This window comes from Ammodytes marinus, assembly GCF_949987685.1.
Source record: "Ammodytes marinus genome assembly, chromosome: 11".
Lineage (NCBI taxonomy): Eukaryota > Metazoa > Chordata > Actinopteri > Uranoscopiformes > Ammodytidae > Ammodytes > Ammodytes marinus.
In genome coordinates, this window is record NC_137215.1 from 13,756,772 (window position 1) to 13,784,099 (window position 27,328).

Consider the following 27,328-nt stretch of genomic DNA (forward strand, 5'->3'; position numbering starts at 1 on the left):
TTTTGGAAAAGTTCAAAGGTGACATGAATTAAAACTTAACTGCCCTTGAGGGCTTTTAAATGGAGGGGTAAAACGATACAAGAAGCAGAGAAGAAAAAGTGCTAAGAAAAAAGATTAAATAAAGGTTGACAGAAATGTAAAGGGACTTTAAAAAATCTGACCTTATGTATTCTTTTTTGAATTTGTTTTTTATCTACTTAGAAAACCCAACTTATGAAATGTATTAAGGTGGGTTGGCAGGTCTAAAATGGGGTTCATAAACTCCATCTGTACCAATGAAAGGAACACTCTAACACACTGATATCAAATAACAAAAATAAATCACAAAAGAAGGACAACAATAAGGAAGAATGAATCTCAGCACATGATGGACCAATGTCATGTTGACAAGAAAAACCTCAAAGTCCCTTCGATATTTCTGCAAAACAATATATATCCTTCAAACATTGAACATCTGCCATGTGTCCGTTGTCTTTCTACCCATTTACTGTATCCCTCTATCCATCTTTTCATCTACTCGTCCATCCATCATTCTATTCCATCCATCAATCATGAAACAGATGGCCTTTCAGGAGCCTGTGTCAGGACTGAATGTTTCCCAATGCCCGGGCCAGACCATTACCCCCTCCAAACATATACATATTCACACATACAGACACACCCCCTGCCCCCTACACCTCCACCATATCAACAAGTCTAACTATCTACTATCAACTCACAGAGCACTATCTACCCTCCTGGAAAAAGAAAGATCTTCTGCCTATCAGCTTTTGATACTCATACTCTAAAAAAAACATGCACGTCCTCATGAAATGGTTGTAAGTGTGTGAGAAGCAAGTCTGTGTATCTGTGAAGGGTCAATCCACAAAGAGAAGCCCCCAAAGAGAGCTGTCTGCATTTAGTCCCTGGGGCCTGTCAAGAGGGATAATTGATGATGTTTTCATTACAAGGTGTGGGGTAATGTGGGGGTTGGGGCACAGTATGAGAGAGTGTGTGTGTGTGTGTGTGTGTGTGTGTGTGTGTGTGTGTGTGTGTGTGTGTGTGTGTGTGTGTGTGTGTGTGTGTGTGTGTGTGTGTGTGTGTGTGTGTCTGTTTGTGTGTGTGTGTGTGTGTGTGTGTGTGTGTGTGTGTGTGTGTGTGTGTGTGTGTGTGTGTGTGTGTGTGTGTGTGTGTGTGTGTGTTTGTGTGCGTGCGTGTGTGTTGTGGGGGTAGGCAGGTTGACTCAGCTGCCTCCTCTTTGACACCGACTACTTCTGCCATTGGTTCGGACGGGGTCCTTGCTTTTCCAAATGCCCTCGCTACAAACCCTTGCATGTCACACAGTCCGGCAGTATATCTACAGAAGCAATCACACGCACATTTACACAAAACACTGGCCTTCAAAGACAGACACACACACAGACACAGACACAGACACAAACACACGGCCTAAAGCCAAATCCATGCCCAGAGATCAACTGAAACCGAATCAAAACGCTGAGAATAACTTGTTCTCTTGTTTTCTCTGTCTCATCCGCACTGTCACGCCAGGCCCTTGGCAGATCTGTCCGTCTGTCTGTCTGTCGTCTCTTAGAACCTCTTTGAAAATCGTAATGCGGTGGCGCCTATGATTCTGCTACTAAGATTGAATTAAGGCTTAATCGGAGACACCAGGCCACATAGGCCACCGTACTGCTTTACAGTATCAGGACGGACATCGTGCCTTTGTTGTCGCTCAGGAATAAATTAATTAAAACACATAAAAAAGTATTGTGCAGATGTTTTCCTATTAAGCTTGCCTCCTGATGTCTCTTCAAAGTCATAAAGGAGGCGTCCTGGCGGCTTGGCCGCTCAATTGAAATTATTGTTTCAAGAGGAATGTAATTTGCTCAGTGGATACATGGCACAACGTAATGTCACTGCGTTCTGGATTCAGTTCAAGCACTCAATCTTTGCCGTCCTTGGTAATAAAGGTGAAAAGGCCAAAAGTAAGCTTCAGAGAAAAAAAAGACTGAAGACCAGAGACAAGTATGTTGTACAAAATTTGGTTGGACCAGTAGGATAAGACTTTACCAGGCCTCAGTAGCTGTAGCAGGTCAGGGTTGCTGCGGTTGACTAGGGTGCTGACATGTCCAGGCTCCAGCAATAAACAGCCAAAGACTAATGGCATCTGAGGCAATGGTGAACTCTGGCCTTTTTTTCTCCCCCTTTCCTTCAGTTGTTTGGAAGCTTTACATATCTGGTTTGTGTTCCCTTATAGCTGAGAAGTTCAGGAACTGATACGTTTTCGGTTTACACCACGCTGCAGTACCAATCCGTAGCGTTTTCATGATGATTATAAACGTCTTTTTCAGGGACAGATACAACTAAATGTTCCCTTGATGGCCATCCAAGAACACTTGACTTAACTTTTAGAACGGTTTCTGAAGCTTATTTTCTTCCTCGAAGCATCAATAATTTGTTCCCAAAATCACAGAAACCCTCCTCCAATGAAAAGAAAACCTCTCTTTCCATCCATCCATCCATCCATCCATCCATCCATCACCTCCTCTCACCCCTCTCCCACCATGCACGCCCAGTCTGGATTCCTACAGCACCCAGGGCCCACTACCAGCAAGGCTCCTGGCCTCCTCTGCCGGTGCAGAAATGAATTATATTGCTTTTCACACCTGTTTCTGTTCAAAACCCTGCTGCACACCGCTGTTTTGAAGAAGAAGAAAAAACATTTCCAGCAGTTCAGTTAACAGCGTTCCCTCAGCTTGGCTACATCTGCGTACACGAACGGATAAATTATACTCTAATTGTATTAACGGGAGATTATGCCTTCCAGTTGGATTTTTTTATACTCCCTATTTCTCTGTGCATTTTACACATTCTAAGGGGGAAAAGGAGGAGGGTGAAAAAAGCAGCTCGTTGGAGGGTTTGCGGGTTGGCTTCTTTTATGAGCTGCGATCACGGCTGCCCCTCGTTACACTGAGTCTGTGTACAAATAGGAGGGGAGGAGAGCCAGAACCAGAGAGTGTTAGTGATAATGTGTATGAGAGTGTGTGTGTTCCAGTCTGCCACGCTAATATACCGATGCTAACACTCGGAATGCCAACCCTCTCCTTCCCCCCTCAGCCCTTCCTTTCTACACCCACACACACACACAGAAACACACACACTTTGGTTTAGCAAGGCTAAAATCTAAACTGGGATAAGGGTGGTGTGTGAAGTGGGGAAATGGGGGTGAATTCCATCTAATTACTCTATCACATAATTTCACAAATTGCCTTTTCATCGGGGAGTGTAGAGCAGAGCACAGGCCACGTTAGGGATTTAAGGCCTAAGCTTTCATTTACTACTCATTCCTTGTTAAATTAAACAAGAAAATACCATTCGTGAGCAGGGAGGGTGCAGGCTGTGCGTGTGCGTGTGCGTGTGTGTGTGCGTGTGTGTGTGTGTGTGTGTGTGTGTGTGTGTGTGTGTGTGTGTGTGTGTGTGTGTGTGTGTGTGTGTGTGGTGGCTGGGGGGGGGGGTAGGTGGATTTCAACAGCATAATAAACGGATAAGAGACTGCGTGCTTCTTCATCTCAAGGCTTGTCTCTTTGGTTCTAACATAAAGCAACGAGGAAGCTCAGCCAGTTATGCGGTCAATTTAGAATTTAAGCCACAAATTAAATTAGTATTCCTATTTATTTTTACACACATCCTTAATGGTGTTAAGCAGATATAAAGGTGTGTTTGTCAAGTGGAAATAAAAATTTTAGCAGATTTTTCTTGTCAAATGTTTTTCTTGTAAGTCTTGTTTGTAGAACCAAATGACTGTTTGTACTCACAACTTGTGTTTAATTAATAATGCCAGTGGAAAGCAAACATCATAATGAGATGAGGACACAAGTGGAAAAGCCCTCCCTTCTCCTTTATTTTGGTCCCCCACCAAGTTTGCAGCTTCATGTCAAGCTGGCAGCGAGCTGCAGTGGTTCGTGGTCCGGCCATTGGTGCAAGGCGGTGGACGCTAATGTTTTGTAGTCGCTCCAAGTCACGTCAGCCAAATTCTTCCGATGAACTTGTCCCACAAGCGCTGTTGACAACATATGAGCTCATTGGGTGTTGGAGAGAACTCAGGGAGCCGCGACTGTCGTCATCATCACAGATTTAATACCACTGCTCTATCTGTCACACTACCCATCACACAACAGATATAAACACATTACCTTTTACTTCTTGATTTTTACATTGACACCCTTCATAGGGGGTAACTCATAGCTCCCAAACACTGCAGCTTTTGCAAGGAAATTAACAGCAGACTACTGTATTGCAGCCTGTACTGTTTTCTTTTGGAGTCCATGCTAATAACAAATATGGCACTCTCTGCTTTAAATCTTAATTTTTTCCCATTAGATCAAGAGAGTGGAAATTAGCATCTTTGATGGATAAGTGAGCAGATTGAGAAATGCCTTCAAAACAAGCATATGTATGCCACCTACCACCTATCCTGCTGGTGCACTTGCAGCCTCAGATTGCCACCCACCTTCCCCTTCTGCTTCGGTACAATGGGTACTCCCCTGAGGGTCCAAGTGTGCGGGCGAATAACAGAAAAACATACCAAGGTGGGTATTCAAAGTTCTACCCTATTTTCTACACCTCTATATTCTCCTCTATTTGGTCCCATTGTCTCTCTATTTTCAAATATCTGCATATTTAGTATAACAGAAGACTGACTGCATGTTTTAGGTTTGTTTAGGGCTACATTTCCCTGCCACGAATATGTGTGTGCATACGTGTTTGCATGCATGCATCTGTGTGTGCCTAATTGGCAATGTGGCTATCTCTAAGAGACCAGACCCACATCGTCCCTCCTTCTGTGAAACAAAGGCAGGCCAGATGATGATGCTGTGCATGAGCCTGGATCAGCTGTCGGTGTTTATGAGAGACCTACTGCCAGTGTAAGAGATACTGTAAATGTGTTTTCCATTCGAGGCTCTATGTGTAGCATTTATAAACACGGACATATGGTTGATTGAATTAATAGTGACACTGAAGCATGATTAGTGTAAACAAATGAGACCACTGCAAGTATTTATCTGACACCAGTGGCATTGTTAATGCCAGTGTTTCCTAAAACTAAGACCACATTTGCCATAAACCAATAAGATGTTAGCCCCTCGCTGTGCGGGTTTCATTTCTATTTGGCTTAACTGAAAAAGATAAATATATTGGAAGTGATGTTTCCGTCAATCTTTTATATTACTTCCCAGTTCTGAACGTTGTAGCTCTATTTGAACTGTGAGAACAGTTCAGATTATTCTTGTTTTGTGCCATAAAGCGATGTGTTCTATGTGCCGTTGAGTGCATGTTTTACTTCCTCTTTGGAGAAGGTAGAGGTTGATGGATCCTCCTTATCCACCTCTTCTCCTACTTGCTTTCTCCACCTCTTCTCCTTCACTTCTCCCTCTTTCCCTTGACACTCACTTATATCCTTCCCACTGTTTGAGATCTAACAGAGCACAAGCCTCCCATAAGCCCAACGCAGGGTGTAATATTACACAGTAGGTGTGTTTCTGTATGCGTGTTTGTGTGTTTGTTTGTGTGTGTGTGTGTGTGTGTGTGTGTGTGTGTGTGTGTGTGTGTGTGTGTGTGTGTGTGTGTGTGTGTGTGTGTGTGTGTGTGTGTGTGTGTGTGTGTGTGTGTGTGTGTGTGTGTGTGTGGTTTGTGAGGGTCAGGTGGAAAAAGAAACAAAAAGGAGCCCTATGAAATGTGTGTGTACATATTCTATGTACATATATACACTTTTGTATCTATGCCTCTCGTTTGCAATTAAAACATTAGAAACAGAAGAAGACATGGTACATTGCATACCATCGACATTATCGACTTTACTATCTATAATCCCAACAACAAAATGACTTTCTTCAGTATCCTCCCAGTTGGCTTGTGGCAAACCAACGCCCACTCAGCCAAACTGTATCGTGGTCTCCACAAACTCCTGACACACACTGAATATGTGTGATGCACAGGCTGGCTCAAGATGGTTTTGAAACATGAATTGACATTTTGTTTTCATTCTCAGTGTTTCAAGTATTGATCTTTGAATAACAAGTTTCCAAACTAACTTGCGTGACTAACTGAAGATAATATTGCCACTCTGAGTCCAACATTAAGCTGAACAAGGGCACAAAATACTTCTTAATTGGGCCACTGGTGCAGATAATACAGAGGAGTTTGCTATGACCTTATAAGAGTTCCTATAAACTACAGAATGACACATCGGAAGTTAAGGAAGTGTTTATCCTGTTATTTCCTTTGGTGAATATTGAAAGATGTCTGCAACACTGACTATGGCTGTGGTGAATTGATCATGTTTGAAATGGTAGAAACCTGTGTTAAATGGTACTACATTGTATTTGCTGTTTGCTTGTTGGTATGTTTCACTGTCAAAATACATTTCTTCCCACACTATTCCCCCTTAAACAATTTGTGATGCTGTCAGCTGCCGCTAACGGCATTGGTATTCCCTGCTATAATTGAGTAGCAATAAAGCCAAACCACAGGCCCTCGCAGCATCCCAGGCATCTGTTAAATAATGACAGATTTGTTCTTAATAGGGTTCATCTATGTAGCCTATCTGCAGTTATGGCCAGGGGCGTCTCTCCTTCAGCTTCAACCTTATTCAGTTTCAGCAGATGACGAGCTAGTGCGCAGGCTGCCGAGATCGCCAGCAGATTACACAGGCCTGTGTCTTTGAAGTGTTTACCATACCAACCAGGAGACATTGTTGAGGAGAAGGGGACTCTGGTGTTGTGTATGTGAGCATCAGTCAGTGTGTCAGTCTCTGATGGTGGGTGCATACAGTAAATGTGTTCCTTTGTGTGTGTATTTGTGTTGAATAAGACCAGAGCAGAGCTGCAGCCTATGGTTTTCAAGTGAAGTTCATTGTGTATGTGATGTAAAGCTGACAGTGACTGAGAGCAAATTTGCTGTTTAATTGAACTCACTGTTAGGTGCTGGAAGAGCCATGCTCTCATGATGTTGGTGGCCACCTTAGGGAAGATGCCTCTCTTTTTGTTGCGTTTCTTTTCTTTATCCGGGTCATCATCATCCCCTGTGCTCGGTGAAGCCACGCTGTTGTCCAGACCATCACCTGTCACATGACGAGAAACAGGAAGAGACAGCGGAGATCAGACAAACGGTTTGTTTACTTCCTGCATTCGCTGCGCCTCAGCATTAAAAAGGAATAAATACGATTTTGAAGGAATTCTGGAGGGCTTTGTATGCATAGACGGAGGGCTATAGAGACACAACAATGGCAAGCAGAGAATGGCTGGAAAACAGCACCTCATAAATGCATTCATTTTTAATACATTTATAAATAACCCTGCCTTTCATTTTTCTCACAACCCCCCCCCCCCCCTCCATCACTTGAAAACACAGCAAGCGCTCGCATCTTTCTAGCAGAAAAGAGAGGGAGAAGGGGAGCACAAAGGACTTGTAAGGTCGCATTTCCCCACTCTCCCATCCAAGCCTGCGCAGAATTGAAAATGACAGAGATTTAGTCTTTATTATCCTGAGGGGAAAATAGTTATTGAAGCGTCGCCCCGGCGCATTCTGCCATTTTACCTGAGGTGGAAAAAGTAACACGGCACTACAAAAGGGAAGGTTGCGAGGAGGGGGAAGCCAGAATATAAAAGGAAAATAGAAGGAAAAAAAGGAAATCTGAGGCACAAACAGCACTAACAAAGCTAGCTGCTTTTCATAACAATGGCGTCATGGCTGCTTACAGCAACCTGTAGGGCTTCGATAAGACTCTATTAAGGCCAGTTAACCTCACCTAAGGGGAACACTGAGGCAGCTTAGAGTATTTGAGCACTGAGAGGAAAAGTGAAAAGAAGGCGCACTGTGGGCCTTTTCTCTGCATACAGACTCAACAACAGGAACCCACACAGACACACACAAACATACACACATACACTGCACATATTCAAACCTACCCAATTACTGTACGCATTCTATACAGCTCCAGTGCAGAGAATGAGGCTCTTCCCATCTGTGGCTATGAAAAGCCTAATTGTTATTATCATTATTCAAGAAATGCGAGCCACCCTCAATGAAGACGATAATCATAAAAGAAACATGAGGCGAGGTAAACAAGTGGCACCCTCACTGCAGGAAATTCCAGCAGCTGATAACTGACTTTTGTCCCGCATCTCGACTGGAAGTGAGGGGAAGGAAAGGAAAAGAAATAGAAAAACGCCGAAGCAGTGCATGGAATAGGATCCAGTTATTTATTGATTACACACAAAACACTTCTAAAGCTTCTAGGTCTATTCACTGCAGCGGGAGTAGATAACTGCATTGGAGCGGGCCCGCACTTCGCTAACATGCAGAGGGCGACACCCAGCACCTAGCTAAACCCTAAGCCCCCGATTCATCGATAATTAATGGGGATGTTGGCGCTAATCCGGTTGGAGATGACTTTTTTCCAGCCTGCCACATCAATGGAATAATCAAGGGCCTAAAACCCAGGCCTTTGCTCCCCATTACCTCAGGCAAAAGAATTCCTGAAAGCATGCCTGGAGGGCACCTGAATTATATACACCATTAGGAGAGAGAGGCTCTCAACGATCCATACGAAACAACACTTCTCTTGGCTAGCTTTCACTCTCTCTGCCTCTCACACTCTCTCCGACTGTTCTGGCAGAAGGAGATACATATGCACACATATTAAAGGCTTTCTAATGAACCTTGTGTGGAAGTGGAGGTGACGCTATAGGGAGGGTGGGGGAGGGATAACGAAAAGAGGCTTGCTTTTCATAGATGGTGTGTTACTGATGCAAACGCCACCCACTGCACATTAATATTGCACACGTGCATGTTTAGCAGGTGGTAGGGTTGGGCTACTGTAACACCAACATAAGGTCAATAGTTGTATTCAGACAATAGCCACTTGGCAGGTTGAAGTACCTTTGAGCAAGTCAGTAACTACTGCAAGTTACATGAAAGAAAATAAATAGTGCTTGAGATGTTAATGTGAATTTGTCAATTCATTTTAATCACACAAACTGTCCAAATTCTAACAATATTCTGTTTTCAAGGATGTAAAACAGAGCAAAAACACACACTTTTACATCTGACGGCAAGGAATATTTGAATTTCTCCTGGATAAATAACTTTAAAAGTGTATAAATTACAGTTGTCGATTTGCAAAACCATTAATGTATTAACCGACCAACAACCAACATTTCATACAGACTCCCACACACACTCAGACAATGTAGCCTTCACACCCAGCTTCTAGACCTCTCTCTCTGTCTAAAAACACACTCACATTGTTGGCTTCGGTTACATCATTAGCCCAGGACAAACGCAGCCTGAGCTTAACAAGTGAGTTATTTCTGCCTACTGTTTCAGGGCTAAAATACACCCACCCCTCCGTCTCTCCCTTTCTCTTTTCCTCCCTGCCTGCTGGAAAAAAGGTTTGAGCCGAGCCGAGGTCCTGTAATCTAAGACCAGATTTTCATTGGAAGCAAATGCTTTCAATCCGTTGTAAAGACCGGCTCATGTTCAGCAAAGCCTACAATAACAAACCTAGGGGCTTGTCCCATGCGAGTTGAGAAAACAGAAGCAAACGGCCGGAGTACCAGCTCAGAGCACGAGTGAGTGAGTGAGCGAGTTAGAGAGTGAGCTACAGAGAGAGAGAGAGAGAGAGAGAGAGAGAGAGAGAGAGAGAGAGAGAGAGAGAGAGAGAGAGAGGGTGAACAGGCAGGCCCGGGAAGAGGTGAGAAATCGTGAGAAGCATGTGGTGACGGGGGGAAAGCGAAAACGGGAAATAATAGATGGTCGAAAAGCCCATACGGGAAGAAAGCTCAGAATATGTTCTTAAAGTGTGGATACTCTGACGGAAAACTTTGTGATCAAAGTAGTGTTGCTTACTATTTATTTTTCTGTTTTATCACACAATCCTAGCTTAACTGAACCCTCTTTGATCACAAGGCTTATTCCTAATATTGTATTCATTATATACTACTGTATATGTTTTAATTATTTATTTACCAGGGACCATTGAGAGCTTTCTATTGTAGGTGCCCTTTCCAGAACGATAATCAAACCATCCACCTCCTGGTCCCAAGCCTTGCTAAATAACTTTTAGGGCTGCCACTGCCCCAAGTAGTAAAATGTCAAACTGCACTATATCAGACATATTTGACAGTACTACACTGTATCTATTGATGTATGATCATTTAAATGCAGCAACTATAGTCTTTAAGACCCTTAATCATGACCCAACAGAATATAAAATCACCCCAAAGACCTCTTGCTAATCAATAATTAATCAACACACCAAAACGTGTTACATTATGCCCATGTCATATCTATCTCACATGATTGAACCATGCCAAAAGAGCACAGAAACACAACTTGTGTTCATGTCAAACATCATACACATGATCTTTTACAAAAAAATGAAAAATTAATCAGAATATGAAACAGATATATAATTGATTAATTGATTATTTTACAGATTTTAGACAAGGTTTTACCGTTTTTGTCATCCATAACCCAAGCCTTAAGCCAGAGAGGGAAACACTAACCCCTCCAAATCCTCCTTTCTTTCCTCTCCCTTCTCAATACTTCTAAGTAAGTCTGACCTATGTGGTCAACCTGGAGGGGGAAAGGGAAGGAGTGGGACTGGGACTGGAGAGGGACGTCAATTGTATTGGCATTTACATGTTCACTGCAATTTAATACTAATCACCTCTGCCAAGTCTGGGGCTAATTTCTGCATTTTCTTTGAACCCCAGCATGCAAGGGAAGAATCAGAGGTGAGAGGAGAGAATAGAGAGAGGGAGAGAGATAGAGAGAGAGAGAGAGAGAGAGAGAGAGAGAAAGCGACAGCAGGAGTGAGGAAGGGTGAAGCAGGAAAGGTGTTGAAGCTGTGTCTGGCAGCCATGTTGGGGAAAGGTCAATGGTCTTACCTCAGTCTGTGAGAGAGAGAGAGAGAGAGAGAGAGAGAGAGAGAGAGAGAGAGGAGTAGGGTATAACAGGGATAGGAGGGATGAAGTGGATGTGGATGTGCTAAAATAGAGAACGAATGAATAACCCTCTGAAGGAGTATAGATCTGAACATTAGCTTATCTTTCAGAATATTCTGATGGAACAAATTTTATTTTGTAGGTAAAAAATGAGACAATCCTGGTGATTTCCTGGTTTATTTTAGCAAAAAGACACAGACTTGTAAAAATGCAGATGGAATGTGACATAGGACTTGACTCATCTCCAAGTCAGCTCTGTAGTGAAAAAGATCTCTCGGAAATGGCATAATGTGCAACACACATCAGCGGCTCATGTAACATTGCTTTATTTTGTAAAGTAAAGTGGCTGAGACATCTGTCTAGCAAATTTCTCTAAAATGTATTTTGTTGTTCAGCCATTGTTGTCCACCCAGTCAACCAGTCTCGTCAGCCGGTAAACTAGTCAATCTATAGAGCCGACAAGTCAGTGAGCCAATAAATAAGTCAGTCGGTCAGTCGTAAAACAAACGTGTCAGTCATTCAGCCATTCACTCAGTCAGTCAGAAAGCTAGCTGGGCAGCTAGTAAGCCAGTGAACCAGTAATTCACTCTCCATAGACAGGCTGCCAGGCTCATTAAGAGCATCAGCAGCCTGTTACCCCGAGCTGCACACGTTCAGCATAGGGTAGCTATGCTAGCTAGCTCCAGTCGCGCCACGAGGAAAAGCCACAAGTATAACTCGGCGCCTGGCCAAATGATCGGCCATGACAACATATTTGTTGGGGTGGGGGTGAATCAATGCATGACTGTAGGGGTGTATGTTCGTGTGTGAGAAATGCATGCATGCATGGATGTGCATTGGTCTGTATGTGTGTGTGTGTGTGTGTGTGTGTGTCTATCTCTTTATGCATGTATCTTTCCAGCCACATGATTTCTGAATGTCGTGCATCTCTCTGTGTGTGTGTGTGTGTGTGTGTGTGTGTGTGTGTGTGTGTGTGTGTGTGTGTGTGTGTGTGTGTGTGTGTGTGTGTGTGTGTGTGTGTGTGTGTGTGTGTGTGTGTGTGGCAATTAGGGAGCAGGCCAGTGACTGGAAGGAGCCAGGGGCAGTTGAAATGCCCCGGGGCCAACCAAGGGAAAGAATATTTTATCAGTCCCCTCACACGCTGTATACACAAACACACACACACACTGCAAGGAAACAAAAACTAGGTTAGCCTTCTTCATGCATTTTCACTAGCTTTGTTAGCATTAGCTAAACAGACACACACTTCTATGCTCATTCAGCTTCGGTGGCTTTTATTTAAGCCTTTCCGCCACTTCATGTTTCATTCCTGCCTTCCACTACTTCTTACTGCATCGCGTTTCTCTCCTCTTTTTCTCTGTCTGCTAGAGTGTGTGGTTGGAATAGAAGATGTTAGTCACTGTAGATATGAAGAAGATTTCTTTCTATGTAAAAATCAAAAAGACAGTAAAGTAAAGTAAGTAGGCCTAAGTAAATATTTCACAAATGAGATGTGGTTAAAAATTGAGGTGAACTCAATTTACATTGTTCTTCATCCTCATTCTCGATATTACCAGTTTTATACTTCAACTAGCGAGTACTAATGATGCTTGCTCTCTTCTGTCTCTTCATCTACCTCGTCTGTGTCTTCAACATTCCTCAACACATATGTCTCAAGGCATAGCCTGACATTATCAAGCAGTATCTAGGCTAATCTGTTATGATCTGATTATGAACCCACTCTGTGCGTTAGACAGACATGGGTACTACCTGCCCCCTCCGCGCGGCCACACGTGCCATTCTGAGGTGTCAGCCATTTTTCTGCTGCCTGGCAAATTAACAGCCGCGGATTCACCAGTCAGTCATCTGCGAACAGCGATCGTGTCAGACCCGTCGCTTCTAGCGCAACGCACCAGAATAATGACATTTAGCTTTCTAATCATTTTCTTCTTCACTGTGCACTGCTGAGTCGAGGAATGAGGGGTTATGAATATTAGCTTTATGCCAGATGTCAGGAGAGGGATCCTGTGGCAGGAATCATTCACAGATGACTAAACATTTTCGGAGGATACTGTGAGATGTTTTTGCAAGGTTTTCACAGGTCGTGGATGGGGTGAGAGGTAGAAGGCATGGAGACAGGTCTTTTGAAATGTATGACGATACATTTATGCTATGGACTATTTGACGCGAGAGAGAGAGAAAGCGTGTCTTTGACTGTGAGTGCGAGTGACCTGGAGCTGATCTCTCATGGGCCACTCCTAGAGTTTCACACCCCAGAAAGCTCACATGACCCTGGGTTGGCTGCCCAGGCAAGGCCCAGGCCTCAGGGACCTGCTCTCCTGTTCCACACGGGATACACACATCTCATATTGGCAGGCGAGAAATTCATACATAGACACACGTGCACACACACACACACACACACACACAAACACACACACACACACACACACACACACACACACACACACACACACACACTCAAAACATGATACATAAAGCGTGCATACACATGTTGATGTACATTCACTAAAGTGCTCTCCTTCTCGCTACTCTTCTCTCCGAAGCTCAAACACACACTAACACACTCTTCACACACACACACACACACACACACACACACACACACACACACACACACACACACACACACACAAGCACGCACTCTTCATACACACACACACACACACACACATAGACACACATACATCACATTCCCAGAAATCCTCAGAGAGGTAAAGAAGGGCTCGCAAAGAGGGAGGAGGGAAAAGAAAAAAGTGGCGTTTATTGTATTCAGGCCATTCATAAGCTCTAGACTTGGGGAGGGGGAGTACACAGGGGGTTTGCAGGCAGTGGGGGGTTCCCTTTGCATGGCTCTGGAGGCCCCTCCCACCTCCAAATATTCTGAACATGCAGGAATTCCTCGCAACACAATTACCAACTAGGGGCACATTTCCAAAAGCGTCTCTCTCCCTTTACCGCACCAGAAACAGACGCACACTCGTACACACCCGGTTTCTGAGGATCCTCCACGAGGCAACTTTCCAATAATGACTAGCAAAGTATTCTAAACCAACAAACACGCACGCAGTTATTTCCATACAAAACTCTCTCTGTGACCAATGCTGTTATTTAGCTTCCCTTGTATTCCCGAGGAGGAGGAGAGACAGTGAGAAATCCCCTCGACTATTCTGTGGATAATGCAATGCGCTGTCGACAAAACAATATGACTAGTCTAGACTTCCCTTCCTGCCTTTGCCAAAGAGACACTACACTATTTTCAGATCTTTGCTCAAAAAATTCAGCCAACGCATTTTGGATCATATCACTATGAAGCATAAATAAATCTCTGTAGAACTCCTTCTATAGCTACAGCCACGGTATTGACAGGTAAACAATGAGGGGAGAGATAAGCAATTGGTTCCTGTAATTAAAGACAATTCCATTACGGTAATTACAGTAAATAACCAGTGCTTTGCAATAACAAAGGCAGTTCCTTTGAGTGATGATAGTTTTGCGGATCAGCACTGACAGATTCAATAATGACAGTAACTGTTGAGTCATTTACAAGGGTTATTCGTAATTAAAGCAGACTGGAGACTCATTGTTGTGAGAATCCGAGAAAAGTTTGGAGCAATTATTTCATTTGTGGTGATCTGATGAGTAAGAGATCGGTAAAGCCAGAGACAGGGACTGTGTTTAACTAACAACAAAAGAAGAACAAACACAAGACAGATAGCCAGTTCAGGTCAATGTGAATTTTGCTGGGGTGGATGAGTGCATGGTTGGTATCCATATTGAATGTAAAAGGACATTTGTGCTTGCTTTTCCACGTGTTTTTGATTACATGTGTGCAGGTGACATTGTACATCTGTACAGATACACAAAGAGTTATGTTTATATTGGTTTGCAGATTTTTTCTGAATTTATATATCAATCAGTCAACCTACGCTACTCAGTTGTGCTGCTTTTCTAAGCTTTCTACATTGGACTCTTTTGTTCAAAATGGTTAACCATTTTACAAAACATTGAACATTAGAACTATATTAATGAACATAGTGCCTTGAAAGAGTTGTTGTGCTTCTGTGTGCTTTGGCTGAGGCCCATCCACTGTTGGCTGTGATAGAGAGAGAAAAGAGAGAGAGAGAGAGAGAGAGAGAGAGAGAGAGAGAGAGAGAGAGAGAGAGAGAAGAAGGATCAGGCCTGTTGACATAGCCATAGGTGATGGCAAAAATGTCAGTGTAAATGTGACTGCTCTCTCTGTGCCATTTTCCCGTAAAGGGTCATCACCACAGGCTGCCTGACACGCTGGAAAGAGCCTCAAGCGCGGGGCACCGACACGACATTAAGCTGCAGTACGCCTCCACACACGGTAACACACACACACACACACAGCAACTGCCTTTTATTCCCACTTCCAGATTGGTCGAGAGAGAAAGAATGAGGGAGAAAGAGGCAGACGGTATAAGCTTAGATGAAAGTGTAGGGCGATGAATTCACCCTTTAATGTTGAGCACTTTTGCTGTGTAACTATTGATTTTTCCCCTCTTGCCTTTGTGTTGGCGTTTTCTTTTTTTCTAACCTGAAGATAGAAGGCCAGACTCGGTTCAAATGGGAGCACTTGTAAGGGGGGCCCACAGATTCTTCGCCTCAGTGAAGGGGAGTCCTCAGACAAACACATGCGCGCACACACACACACACACACACACACACACACGGATGGACACACAACGTGGTAAGATGCCTCTTTTGCTGCTTTCTCACTCTTAACTCTCACTCTCTCAATTGTTTCCCTGCCTCTCAGATGGCTTTTGACACCTCGACTCACCAAGCTTCAGTCAAACTCGGCACACAGCGAAACACATGGGGTGAGAGAGGACAGAGAGAGACTCAAATGGGCTATGGAAGAGGAGGGGAAGGGGGAAAGGGGGGAAGGGACGGTAGCTAGGACAAGGACCATAACAAAAGCTAAGAGCACTTAACAGCACAATGGCACCGCGGCCCCTTCCAAAAGTCAGCTGATGTGCTGAAGGGCGTTCAAAAGTCCTTCAATGTAGACATGGGACAAAGAGAGGGAACCAAAGCTAAAACATCCTATTTAAACTTTTTGGTGTGCTAACAACCCATTCTAACAACTAACAATCAGTAAAAAAAAAATATTTTCAGCAATAGAAAACTAGAGTCTCTCATGGATGCCCTACCAATGTTTTGGGGATTTTATTGAAAATACATCAGCATACAGCACTACCTTGTTGAACCTCAACCAACCTACTGTATCAAAGCCACCGAGGAACAAAACTAAAAATGAAGTTGAAATGTATCACTTCAACACCAACAATCAGTTTGTTCTGTCTTTGATCATGCTTTCATGTTTGGTGGGTGTAGTTCCATTAAGTTTCCCGGTTTATTTTCTCAGCCGGGGTGTGCATTTGTCCACATTGTAACTATCTGAATAGCGCAGCCTCTGATAAACAATTTTAATGCATGAGGATTTTCCCACTCATGCTAACATACGTATCAGCGCCAGCCAAACTGCAGTATGTTGTTAGATAATACAGGCACGCTAACCCTGCGGTGGCACAGGCTAATAATAGCGCATTACGTTCCAGTGAGCTTTTTTTGGAATAACAGAAGGTTTTAGGACTATGAAGGAGTTTAATACGGTCTGCACCCACAAGCTCAGGTTGCTGCAGGGGTGGTTAGGAAAACAGGATAAGTCATTATCGAAGCTACAACCTACTTTATTGTTGCATTTACATTTTAAGGTTTTACCAAATTTGTTTTAAATGAGTTATGGGCGTAGTGGCTGTTGTGAAGCTGGAGTGTGTGGCATTTTTACTATGAGATGCCCTCCTACATTCTCCTTCCAACTCTGTTTCGCAAGCTGAAATTTTAAAACTAACCTTAAAGACTCTCCCTCTAAAGTAGTGCTGCATCTCCGCTTCCTCCTCCTTGTCAATGTGTCCCTGATAGGCACAGGATGTGGTGTTTTGGGGATGTGGGGGATTTGTAGTCCTATCAGCCTCCCCATACGCAGCCCTGATAAGGCTTTCGGGACATGGGCAGAGGAAGAGGAAGTGAGTGGGTTTACAGCAGGCCTACTTCCTGTGGAGCCTGGGCCCATGTGGACAGGAGTGATATGCCCCCCATGGACGCCGGGCGCTCTCGCCACACAGTCTCTCTGGGGGTGACTTCCTGTAAAAGTATGACCTCTCTGCCGCTAAATAGGATCTCAGTGGAACAAAGACTTGGGACTGCCTATACGGAGCTAGTGTGTACATTATATATTTGCAGTGTGTGTGTGTGTGTGTGTGTGTGTGTGTGTTTAACACCGCCAATAGGGCCTTTACTCCAAAGGTTATCACTAGTGACAATCTCAGCCCCCCAGTCCCTGCTCATCTCTAAGAGTTTCACTGGCTCGGAGCAAGAGAGGACGATCGGATTACATCCAAATGTGTGTGTGTGTGTGTGTGTGTGTGTGTGTGTGTGTGTGTGTGTGTGTGTGTGTGTGTGTGTGTGTGTGTGTGTGTGTGTGGCAAGCCTTGTGTTACCCTGCAAACACACAAAGTAAACGGCAACGCTGCCCTCCGGCCCACCCTGTTGCTCTTGTGTTTACCTTCAGGTATTCTTTATCTCTCCGTCCCTTTTCTCCTTCTCTCTCTCTCTTTCTCACTCCCCAAACCTTTAGAAAGGCTCTCTAAGGTCTTTATCTCAATAGTAAAATCCCTATTGCGGGTATCCATGTCAAAAGGACCAAGGGGTGGTGGGCCTCAGGGGGCAGCATGTTTGGTCTGGGTCAGTCCCAGGTCAAGCTTTGGCCCAGTTGACACACATAAGATCCACCCTTTATCTCCAGCATCCGATATTACTTGGGCTATTAAAAAAAACATGACCAGTCACCTCCAATGTAGTATTTAACATCTTAACGCTTTGAGCTCATTTTCACCTAAACTGAAACAGACTATTTGAAAAGGAGGATATTCAGCATCACATGAAGACCACAAATGGCTGTAAATGGTCTAGAGGGATCAACTTTGACTATATCATATACAGGAAAATAGATACAAATGCAAGGGATCTGATGTTGTTTGCATGTTCCTGTTTAACTGTGTGAACACCTGTGTAGAAGTTAGGTTAGAATGTTACATGCAATGGGTAGTTGCATGTGTCATATCAAGGTTAGTAAAACAAACCTAACACAAAAATGTAAGTACCATAGTCAATGATCCAAAGGGAGGATGGTTATGATAAACTAAATATGGCGCTTCTGCTGGTGTTTTCCTGGCATGAAATTGGCTTTGTGTGGGTGTCGTTTGGAGAGCCGGCTGGTAAATTCTACCCATTCTTTTGTTATAAAAAGGGTGGGAGGGGGGACTCCATGCATAATGGTCTTAGCCAGGGAGGTCTGGAACTCTGTCCATAAATTGAATTATTTCAATTTGAGGGAGAGAGAGTGAGAGTATAATGGAGAGTGGCTATGTGAGTGTGTGTGTGTGTCTGTGTGTGTGTGTGTGTGTGTCTGTGTGTGTGTGTCTGTGTGTGTGTGTGTGTGTGTGTGTGTGTGTGTGTGTGTGTGTGTGTGTGTGTGTGTGTGTGTGTGTGTGTGTGTGTGTGTGTGTGTGTGTGTGTGTGTGTGTGTGTGTGTGTGCGTGTGTGTGTTGATGGAGAGCGAGAAAGAAGGATTAATTTTTATTCTTCTAGAGGGCTCACATTTACAAGTGAGAATTTAAACCAAGTTGGAGGAGATTACAGAGGAGGCCAAATGTTAACGTGCAGCTGTAAACTATAGTGGATTAAAAAAAAAACTATTCAAAAAAAGACTGCCATTTGAGGATGTCAATCGCAACAACTTCCTGTCCGTACATGACTGTATCAGTATGACATCATTATTTATTCTTATAACTAAAGTAACTTTACAAAATTAAAACTAATTATGTGACTTTTTGGGGAAAGCAAAACATTCTCACAGGCTTGACATATATGTTTAATAATGAATTGTGTGTGATAATATTTAGCAAAAGTAACCCTCAATCATTTCCACATGTAAAAATAAAACCGTCTCCTAGCGCAATACAGGCTGAAACAAAAGATGTGTGAGTACGTCTGTGTGTACGTTTGTGTGTAGGGGTAAGGGTAAGGGTGGGGTAAAAATATTCCTGACACAATATAATCGGTAGGAGACCATATGGCAAACTGGCAGCAAGCTATTTATCCTTATCCTCTTTGGAGGCTAAAATTAGCCCTTCACTGTTTGTAGCTTTAAGCTGGACTCCAACCACTTTGATAGGGCTAATAATAAAGAAAAAAACAGCCCAGCTGGCACCACCACCCCACCTCCTTCCTCTCTTTCCATCGTTTTCTATCTCTATTACTAACTTTCTATCCACTTCTCCCGGTCTTTTTTCTCTATCACCTCTTTCAAACACTGCACGAAAAACGTACCAATCTGAAGTGCCCTCCATTTTAAGACCAAATCATGTTAATCTGACATTATGGAATTGTATTAATATCATATAAGTGTTGCTTGAGCCAGGTTCCCCTATAAGCCCATGTGTCAGGAAAGCCAGGATTTCCTGAACACGGACCCCCTCGGCTAGCTTAAGAGCGTAGGATGATGGGGCTAATCTCTTTATCAAAAGCTTAAATAAACGTTGGTTCTGTGTGTGTGTGGGTGTGTGTGTGTGTGAGAGAGAGAGAGTTGCTTATTTGTGTTTGTTTGTTTGTGTGTGTGTGCGTGTGTGTGCGTGTGTGTGTGTGTGTGTGTGTGTGTGTGTGTGTGTGTGTGTGTGTGTGTGTGTTCTTGTGTGTGCCAAGGGGACAAACAATGCTTCTCCGCTTAACAAAGTGCTAATACCCTGTCTCTTTGCTCTCCCCCACCTTCCTCCATTCCATTTCTCTCTTCTCTCTCATTCTCCCTCCAGAAGTGAATGTGCAAACTACACTTACGCCTCTTCCACACCCAACTAAAATCAATACTCTTAAAAAGGATTGATTGGAGTATTTTCCTGTACAGTAGTAAAGCTAATGAGAAAGCTCCTTCGGTCAGAGGTGTTTGTCTGAATTCTCCAGCTGCCTATCAGGGCTTTCCCTGAAAAGTTAACATCTATCTGATCAGAGGCCTCCTGGGAGGGAGGCACAGTCAGCGGCCAGAGTAAAAGAAAAGACAGAAGGAGGAGGGAGAGTTTAAGGTAGTTTTATCAGCCAGATGTAATGCGTTGTGACACATCAGTGATGAGTCCCTGTGATTCTCTATGAATCTGGCCATGATTAGGAACCAGGGCATCTTCTGTCTGTTAGAGATGTGTGTGTGTGTGTGTGTGTGTGTGCGCGCGCGTGTGTGTGTGTGTGTGTGTGTGTGTGTGTGTGTGTGTGTGTGTGTGTGTGTGTGTGTGTGTGTGTGTGTGTGTGTGTGTGTGTGTGTGTGTGTGTGTGTGTGTGTGTGTGTGTGTGTGTGTGTGTGTGTGTGTGTGTGTGTGTGTGTGTGTGTGTGTGTGTGTGTGTGTGTGTGTGTGTGTGTGTGTGTGTGTGTGTTTCCAGGTAAGTTGGAGCTGAATTGCAAAGAGACATAATAAGGAGCGCAAACTGTTGACAAAGTTCACGTCACCATTCTGCACTGTGACACGTTTCTTATGACAAAGACCCTCCCACACAAACACACGCACAAATCGTTTCACAAGTGAACTTTTTATCCTTTTCATTTGCATGAAAAGCACATTACCACATTTAAACTTGTTTACATTTGCAAGGCAAAGCCAAATGACCTCAATCCAAAATGGGATATCCAGTAATTTGACAAAAGTGGCATCTTCTTTTCAGAACATGATTACACAACAATGATGCAAATTATGGTGTTCTGTACGGAAATAAACCTGAATGGAGTCCTTACTTGACACTTTTCAAACAATATCTTGAATTTAGAAGCACTGAAAATCAAAAGCTCTTCATGTTGAATGTATAAATCATATTGGAAAAGAACTGAAAAAGAAAAATGCTGGAGATAAAATTGTGGTTAAGAGTCTTTACCACGTTTACACATTCAACTTTTCTAGTCATAATCGTCCCCACCCTGACACACAAGAGACCACTATAAGGCTAAAAGTGAGTGTAAATAGTATCTTTTAGCAAACACCAGTAATTAGATATAGGCATTTGGCATTCACGCCAGTTGCAAATTAAAGAAGAGCGCTTCCTGTAAACAGACAGCGAGAATGTGTCTACATCATTAGCCTGCCACAATTATAACATGGGAGCTAAAGATACATTTCCCTCCCGCTTGCTTACACTCACTGAAGCAAATTAATAGTAGAACCTCTTTTCTTTTTTTCTCCCCCAAACGGCTGTGGTACTCTTTCTTGGAGCAGCAGCAAACAACGCGGTGTGATCCAAGTGAATTATTTTATGGCTAAAATAACAAAGATAAAATGCAACACAGGCAACAGAAATAATACACATTAATGATGCAGATGTTTTCATTTAAAACACTCTGAACAGAACAGTTCCAATGCGAACACACACAGACAGTGACGGCATAAGAAAGACAGGGGGAGAAGGATGGAGTGGATATTTTTCTGTGCATGCATGTTATGAATGAATATGTATTTCATGTAAATTGTGCACACAAGACATATTGTAATGGTCTTGGCTAGACTTTGCATTTCTTCGGTCATGCAAACATGCCCACGTGTAACCAACAGACGGAGAGAGACAGACTGAATGAATGCAGGGGGGATTAAGTAACAGAGGGTACGGAGGGAAACATTTTATTCACCTTCGAAATGTGCACAGCATTCCTCTGAATGCTATTGCAGAAAGTAAAAAAAAACAAGGACGTAGTGAGAGCCAAAACAGAGAGAACAGAGAAAGAGACAGAGACATATAGACAATATGTACACACATGAAGCTCACATGATGATGTGTGCACACGCTCAGCAACAAACAGCAGTCAGATCCCAAAGTCAAACAGTCAAATAACCTCTGAAACCTTATCAAACACTTTTATTACTATAACCCTCTCACAGGCGAGACGCTCAAGCCAATAAAACACAATTTAGTGAACCTGATTGACAGAGCAGCAGATAGTTTCATGTGTGAACAGAGGTGCATGAGAGGAGAAAGGAGAAGAGGATGAGAGGAGTTGGTTGGAGAGGGTGGAGGAAGTCCCTTTGTTTACTTGTATTTCTGACTCTTTTTTTTCTACATGACCCCAGTGGCCGAGTGACACCAGCCTTAATCCTAAAAGCAAACTGGCCCCTCGCTGTGGGAACCTGATACAATTTCCCCTTTTTCAAGAGGGGCAAACTCAGGCCACTCTTGAGTTTGTTTATTGCCTACGAGGCAATAAAAAGTCATTGAGGGCTATCATTTTCCTGCGAGGCGAGTCGCTACATGTTGGTTGATGCGTCAAGCACGGCGATAGAGCGCGGTCGTAAAGAGCTCAGTGAATCTGAGAAGAGGGAGGTCGTGATTGGACGCCATAAGGCCAAACATGACTTTTCCCAGGTAACCGCAGATAGTAATGTTTGAGATGCAGTAAATCCCGCTGAGGCTGAATAAACATTCCTACCGGCAAACGCTGAGTTGCCGTGGGACGTTTTCTCTCAAAGTGCTTTGAGACGCGACTACCTACGCTATACTGGTACTTCATCTCAAATATTGATTTTCATAAACAGCATGTGAACTCAAAGTGAAGCGTATTCTCCTGTGACCCTGCAGTTATTAAACTTCATTCTTTTCTTGTTATTCAACACAGTGACGCATGATTACATGATGGGTGCTCTGTCACAACTCTTTCACCTCCTGAACTGTCAAAGAAGATATTGCTGTTTGCTAGCAGTGGTGCAGACACCCCAATAGACCCTGCCCAACAACATCAGCAGCACTTAACCACCATCATCAGGAGTAACTGCTCCATCTCTCTTTCTCTTTTCCTCAAACACTATAGGATTAATACACATACACTGCTCCAAACAGCATAACGTTTGTTTCACAGCATTCACTCCGAGTTTTCCCTACTCCGTGTTTTTGTCTGCCAGCTACTGTACTTACTTGCACACACACACACACACACACACACACACACACACACACACACACCTCTGGTAAGGAAGACTGAAGACTAACCACATACCTTTTATTTACCCACAGAGCCAGAGATTTAAACAGATTACCAGGAAAGCTGGACACCAGTGAGACAATTACCAAACTGTATGGTCCTCAAGATAACGTTCAGACTACACATACAGAAGAAAGCACAGAGTATTATTTTGATATGAGCACAAATGGAGGATTTTTTTTAACTGTCAAATATACTCTCAAAGTTGTCAATGTAACCAATAAACATTATATGTCTTCCATTGTAGTGCAGTTTACCTACTGACTTGTTTGAGCACATTTCATTATTTGAAATAATAACTCATTATTGCAATGGGAAATGTTTCAAGAGCAGCTACAGGCTATTGGGATATAAAGGCTATTCAGGGAGGGGAATCACACAGACACTCATAGTTCTCTCTCTTCCGGTCTACTGGACAATCGGACTAATTAATCTGTGACTTTGAGGCAACCACGTGAAGCCCAATGATTGGTTGAGCTTGGAGCTGGCTGCTGATTGCTGGCACGCCTGTCCATGAAAGCAGCAGCTCCTCTGTGGCCTAACCTTGATGGAGTGCACAGAGGTCGGAGAGTGGATGGATGGAGGATGGATGGATGGATGGATGGCAACATGAGGAACATTCCAGCCTGATCGATTGGGATTCAGCGCCAGCAAAAGTTATTTACAGTGATCCAAAACAAATAGGGTGAAGATGGGTTGCAAATCTGACAATCCAAAGGTTTTTAAGAGTAATATCCATAACTGCAACATCCTCCACCAAGTTGATCCCAGCTGGGACTTGAACTGGCAACAAAAGTTTCCTTCTTCCGCCATCACCGGCCTTTTTTATTTAAATGACACTTTAACCCTTTAACTGTGCTTAGTTGTGTCCTTTATAGTCCTACAGGGTTCTATTTATACATTATTCAAAGTTGAATTCACTCTAATCTTTGCTTACAATAAATATTGAGGAATTTCAATGTGCAGACTGGAGCAGTTCAATGACAACAGCATCTCATTATCAGCAGTAAGTAACTATTATGATTTACATACAGTGTATTAGACTCTGACATACACATACTGTAGTTTAGGTCTGTCAGAAAGTAACTATCAGCATACATTTTCTTGTTGAGAATTCCCCCGACCACACTAGCCAAAAAAAACCTCAGAGCTAAATATCAGACCAACAACCAGAAATCTCAGACCACTACTCAGACACTAGAAATGTATGCAGACAGTAACACATAGCCTTACAGGGAGCTATTTGCCTTGGCGCTGCACACTGTACTCCTTACAAACGGTCTGGGTAATTGGTGATACATATCTAATATCGCCAGTCATCGCCTCACTCCCTGGGTGTTTCTGACAAGCGAGAGAGGGAAACCCTGTAGCTTTCAAAAACAGAGCAAACACTCTGCCCCGCGCTCGTCTGCTCAACTCGCATCCACATCGCTGCAGCTGCCCGACTCGGTGCCTGAATGTTATTCTGTTTCCCTCGCACGCCAGGCCCTCAGAGAAGCCAACGGGTGTCCTTACAAATTCACAGAGGCAAAGAGGAGTACTTTATACTGGGAGAAAAAGAGAAGGCCTACAAAGTCCGTGAGGGACCAATCCCCCCCCCCCCCCCCCCCCATCGCAGGCATATCTGATCTGTTGGCTTTTCCTCTGCCCTTCGAGCATTACTCTTCACAGAAAAAGCACCAAGATCCAAGGCAACAACAGCTACAATGAGGCTTCTTCCAGAGGGCTTCTGGGTATTAAACAAAGGGGCCTGTTGGTAGGAACTAGCTCGCAAACAGCTGGGCTAATAGAGTGGGACTAATTAACCACAGGGCCGCTCTCTCCGTGTCGATGCTCGCTGGATGTTTACAAAGATCTCCTCCCGGAGAAAGGGAGGAGAGAGAAATAAGAGGATTTTTTTCTTTGTCTGCTCTTTTAGAGAAAGAGGAGACACCAAGGACTGATTTTAATGACATGTGTGAAGCAAATGTGATCCTCCCCTCTATTTTTTTTTCTGACTGCCAATGGAATTCGGTGCTAAAAAAATAACAAATAAAATACCATTGGCATTGTGGTCAGAGCATAAACACCCATAACTGTCAGAGCCCAGCATGTGAGCATTGTCCACCACCGCATGCAAAAACAAAACAAAAGAAAAAATATTTAAGTGCTCTAATTTTTACACTCAATTCAACAAAATCACTGCAAAACACCTGCTGGTGATTGAAAGGCCCAATAGTTATCATCAATGATATCTCATTTAAAAAAACTAATACATGGTCAAGTTATCAATTATCGCTACAAAATAGTATAGGGAGAAGAGGGGGCAAAGGATAGAGAGACAAACAGGGAGAAATTAAAGAAAGTAAGAGGGGGACTTGGCAGACTGAGGAAAAGGAAGTAAAGGGGGAGAATTAAAGTACAGATGAGAGAAAAAAAGAGAGATGCACAATGCACATTAGCCATGCAGCTCCACTGGCACAGAGAGAGAGAGAGAGAGAGAGAAAGAGAACAGAGGGAAAGGTCAGTGTGAAATCTTCAGTATATCTTTTAAAGGTATAGGAGAGAAAGAGGTGGGGGATTATACACAAGAATGAAACATGGAGGAATGGAAGGAAGAAATAAAGAAAGAGGTACAAAAAAGGGGGGAGTGTAGGAAAAGCAGTAAAGATATAGGTATGAGAGAAGCAAGGAATAAAGTCAACCCGAGAAGAACAAATCAGAAGGAAGAGGAAACATTTAGAGAGAGTGAGAGTGTAAAAGACAAACATGATACAGAAAAAGAGAGAGAATAATGGGGGAAGAGAGAGGAAGAGAGTCAGCAAGGAGGTGAGGAAAGATGAGAGAAGATGACAACATGAAAACAAAGGAAAAACTGAGACGCGAACAGAAGAGAAAAAAGATGGGGAGGAAAGAGAGAGCAAGAGGAACAAAGAGAGGTGAGAGAGAGGAAAAGAAGAGGGATAAACAAAAGGTAGTGTTTTTACGGGCGAGTGGGTGGCAAGCAAGAGAAAAGGGGGAGGAGAGAGAGAAAAGCATGGGGGTTCACAAAGAGAGAGAGAGAGAGAGAGAGAGAGAGAAACTGACTGAGAGCAAAAATGAAAGAGGGAGACGAAAGAGTAGGTGGGAGACAAGGGAAAACTGGAGAAGAGAGGGAGGATACGATAAGATGAAAGAGCGGGAAAGACAGTGGGGTGAAACTGTTTGGGGAAAGAGAGTGAGCAAAGTGCCAAACAGATAAATAACCAGCTTACTGGGATTATCAAGTGACTGACACACAATATGACGTGGCTAGTGATAGCTCTTAACCCACATAAACCTGAACTCAGTCCAAAATGTCCTGCGGTATTTGCTGTTGTCACTGTGCCCTGATGCTCTTCACTCTTGTTGTGTGTGTGTGTGTGTGTGTGTGTGTGTGTGTGTGTGTGTGTGTGTGTGTGTGTGTGTGTGTGTGTGTGTGTGTGTGTGTGTGTGTGTGTGTGTCTGTGTGTGTGTGTGTGTGTGTGTGTGTGTGTGTGTGTGTGTTTGTGTCCAAATAGACAAAATAACAAAACAAAGTAATTTTAAATGAGTCACTTACTCTATGGTAATAAAATAGATTTGAGATACTTTTTGCCTTAAATATACCTGCAAACACTCTAACACACTGATTTTTACCTCCATGCGTCACGTTTGGCTCCCATGTCGCCTGTGAGACAACTCATTCATTGAGCCTACACACACCAACACACATACACATGCAGAAGATGCACATTTACGCACAAGTGCACATTTTACCCTCTAATGAACTTTAACAACAAACACAAACCTACAATAGCCTAGAAGAGTCGGGGCGATATGAAAAGAAAGCGAGAGAGAGAGCGAGATGGGGGAGGCGGGCCATCATAAGGAGTGGGCCTATAATTGGAAAGATGTGAAAAATGAAGTGTCAGTTTGGTCAATAGAGGGCAAAGGTCACAGAAGCAGGAGCCCAAACTCGGCACAGAGCATGCTCGTTAGAGCGACCAATCAGATCTTGCCTGGCTGCCCAAGACCATTAGCCATCAAAGGTAGAGGCGTGCACATAAAAACACACACACACAATATTGCTTTGTCTTCTCCTGTTCCACTATAGTTCACTCATTCTCTTCTCAGCCTGTTCCTTTGTTCTACATCATCTGTCCATCTTTTATTTTTTATCTCAACTCGTGTCTCACCTCTCAGTCCCTCAGCTCCTCTTTCCAGCAACAATGACAAGTGAGAAAGAAAGACAAACAAAATGTGTGTG

General features: G+C 43.4%; 1 protein-coding gene across 1 annotated transcript in view; it reads right to left on the minus strand.

Annotated features, from left to right (window-relative positions):
* The window catches only part of meis1b (Meis homeobox 1 b), an 80,554-nt gene that overhangs the window by 35,943 nt on the left and 17,283 nt on the right, over positions 1-27,328 (minus strand). The window contains exon 8 of the mRNA XM_080036725.1: positions 6,957-7,102. Coding sequence (XP_079892851.1) covers positions 6,957-7,102 — 146 coding nt within the window. The remainder of the gene's footprint in view (positions 1-6,956; positions 7,103-27,328) is intronic.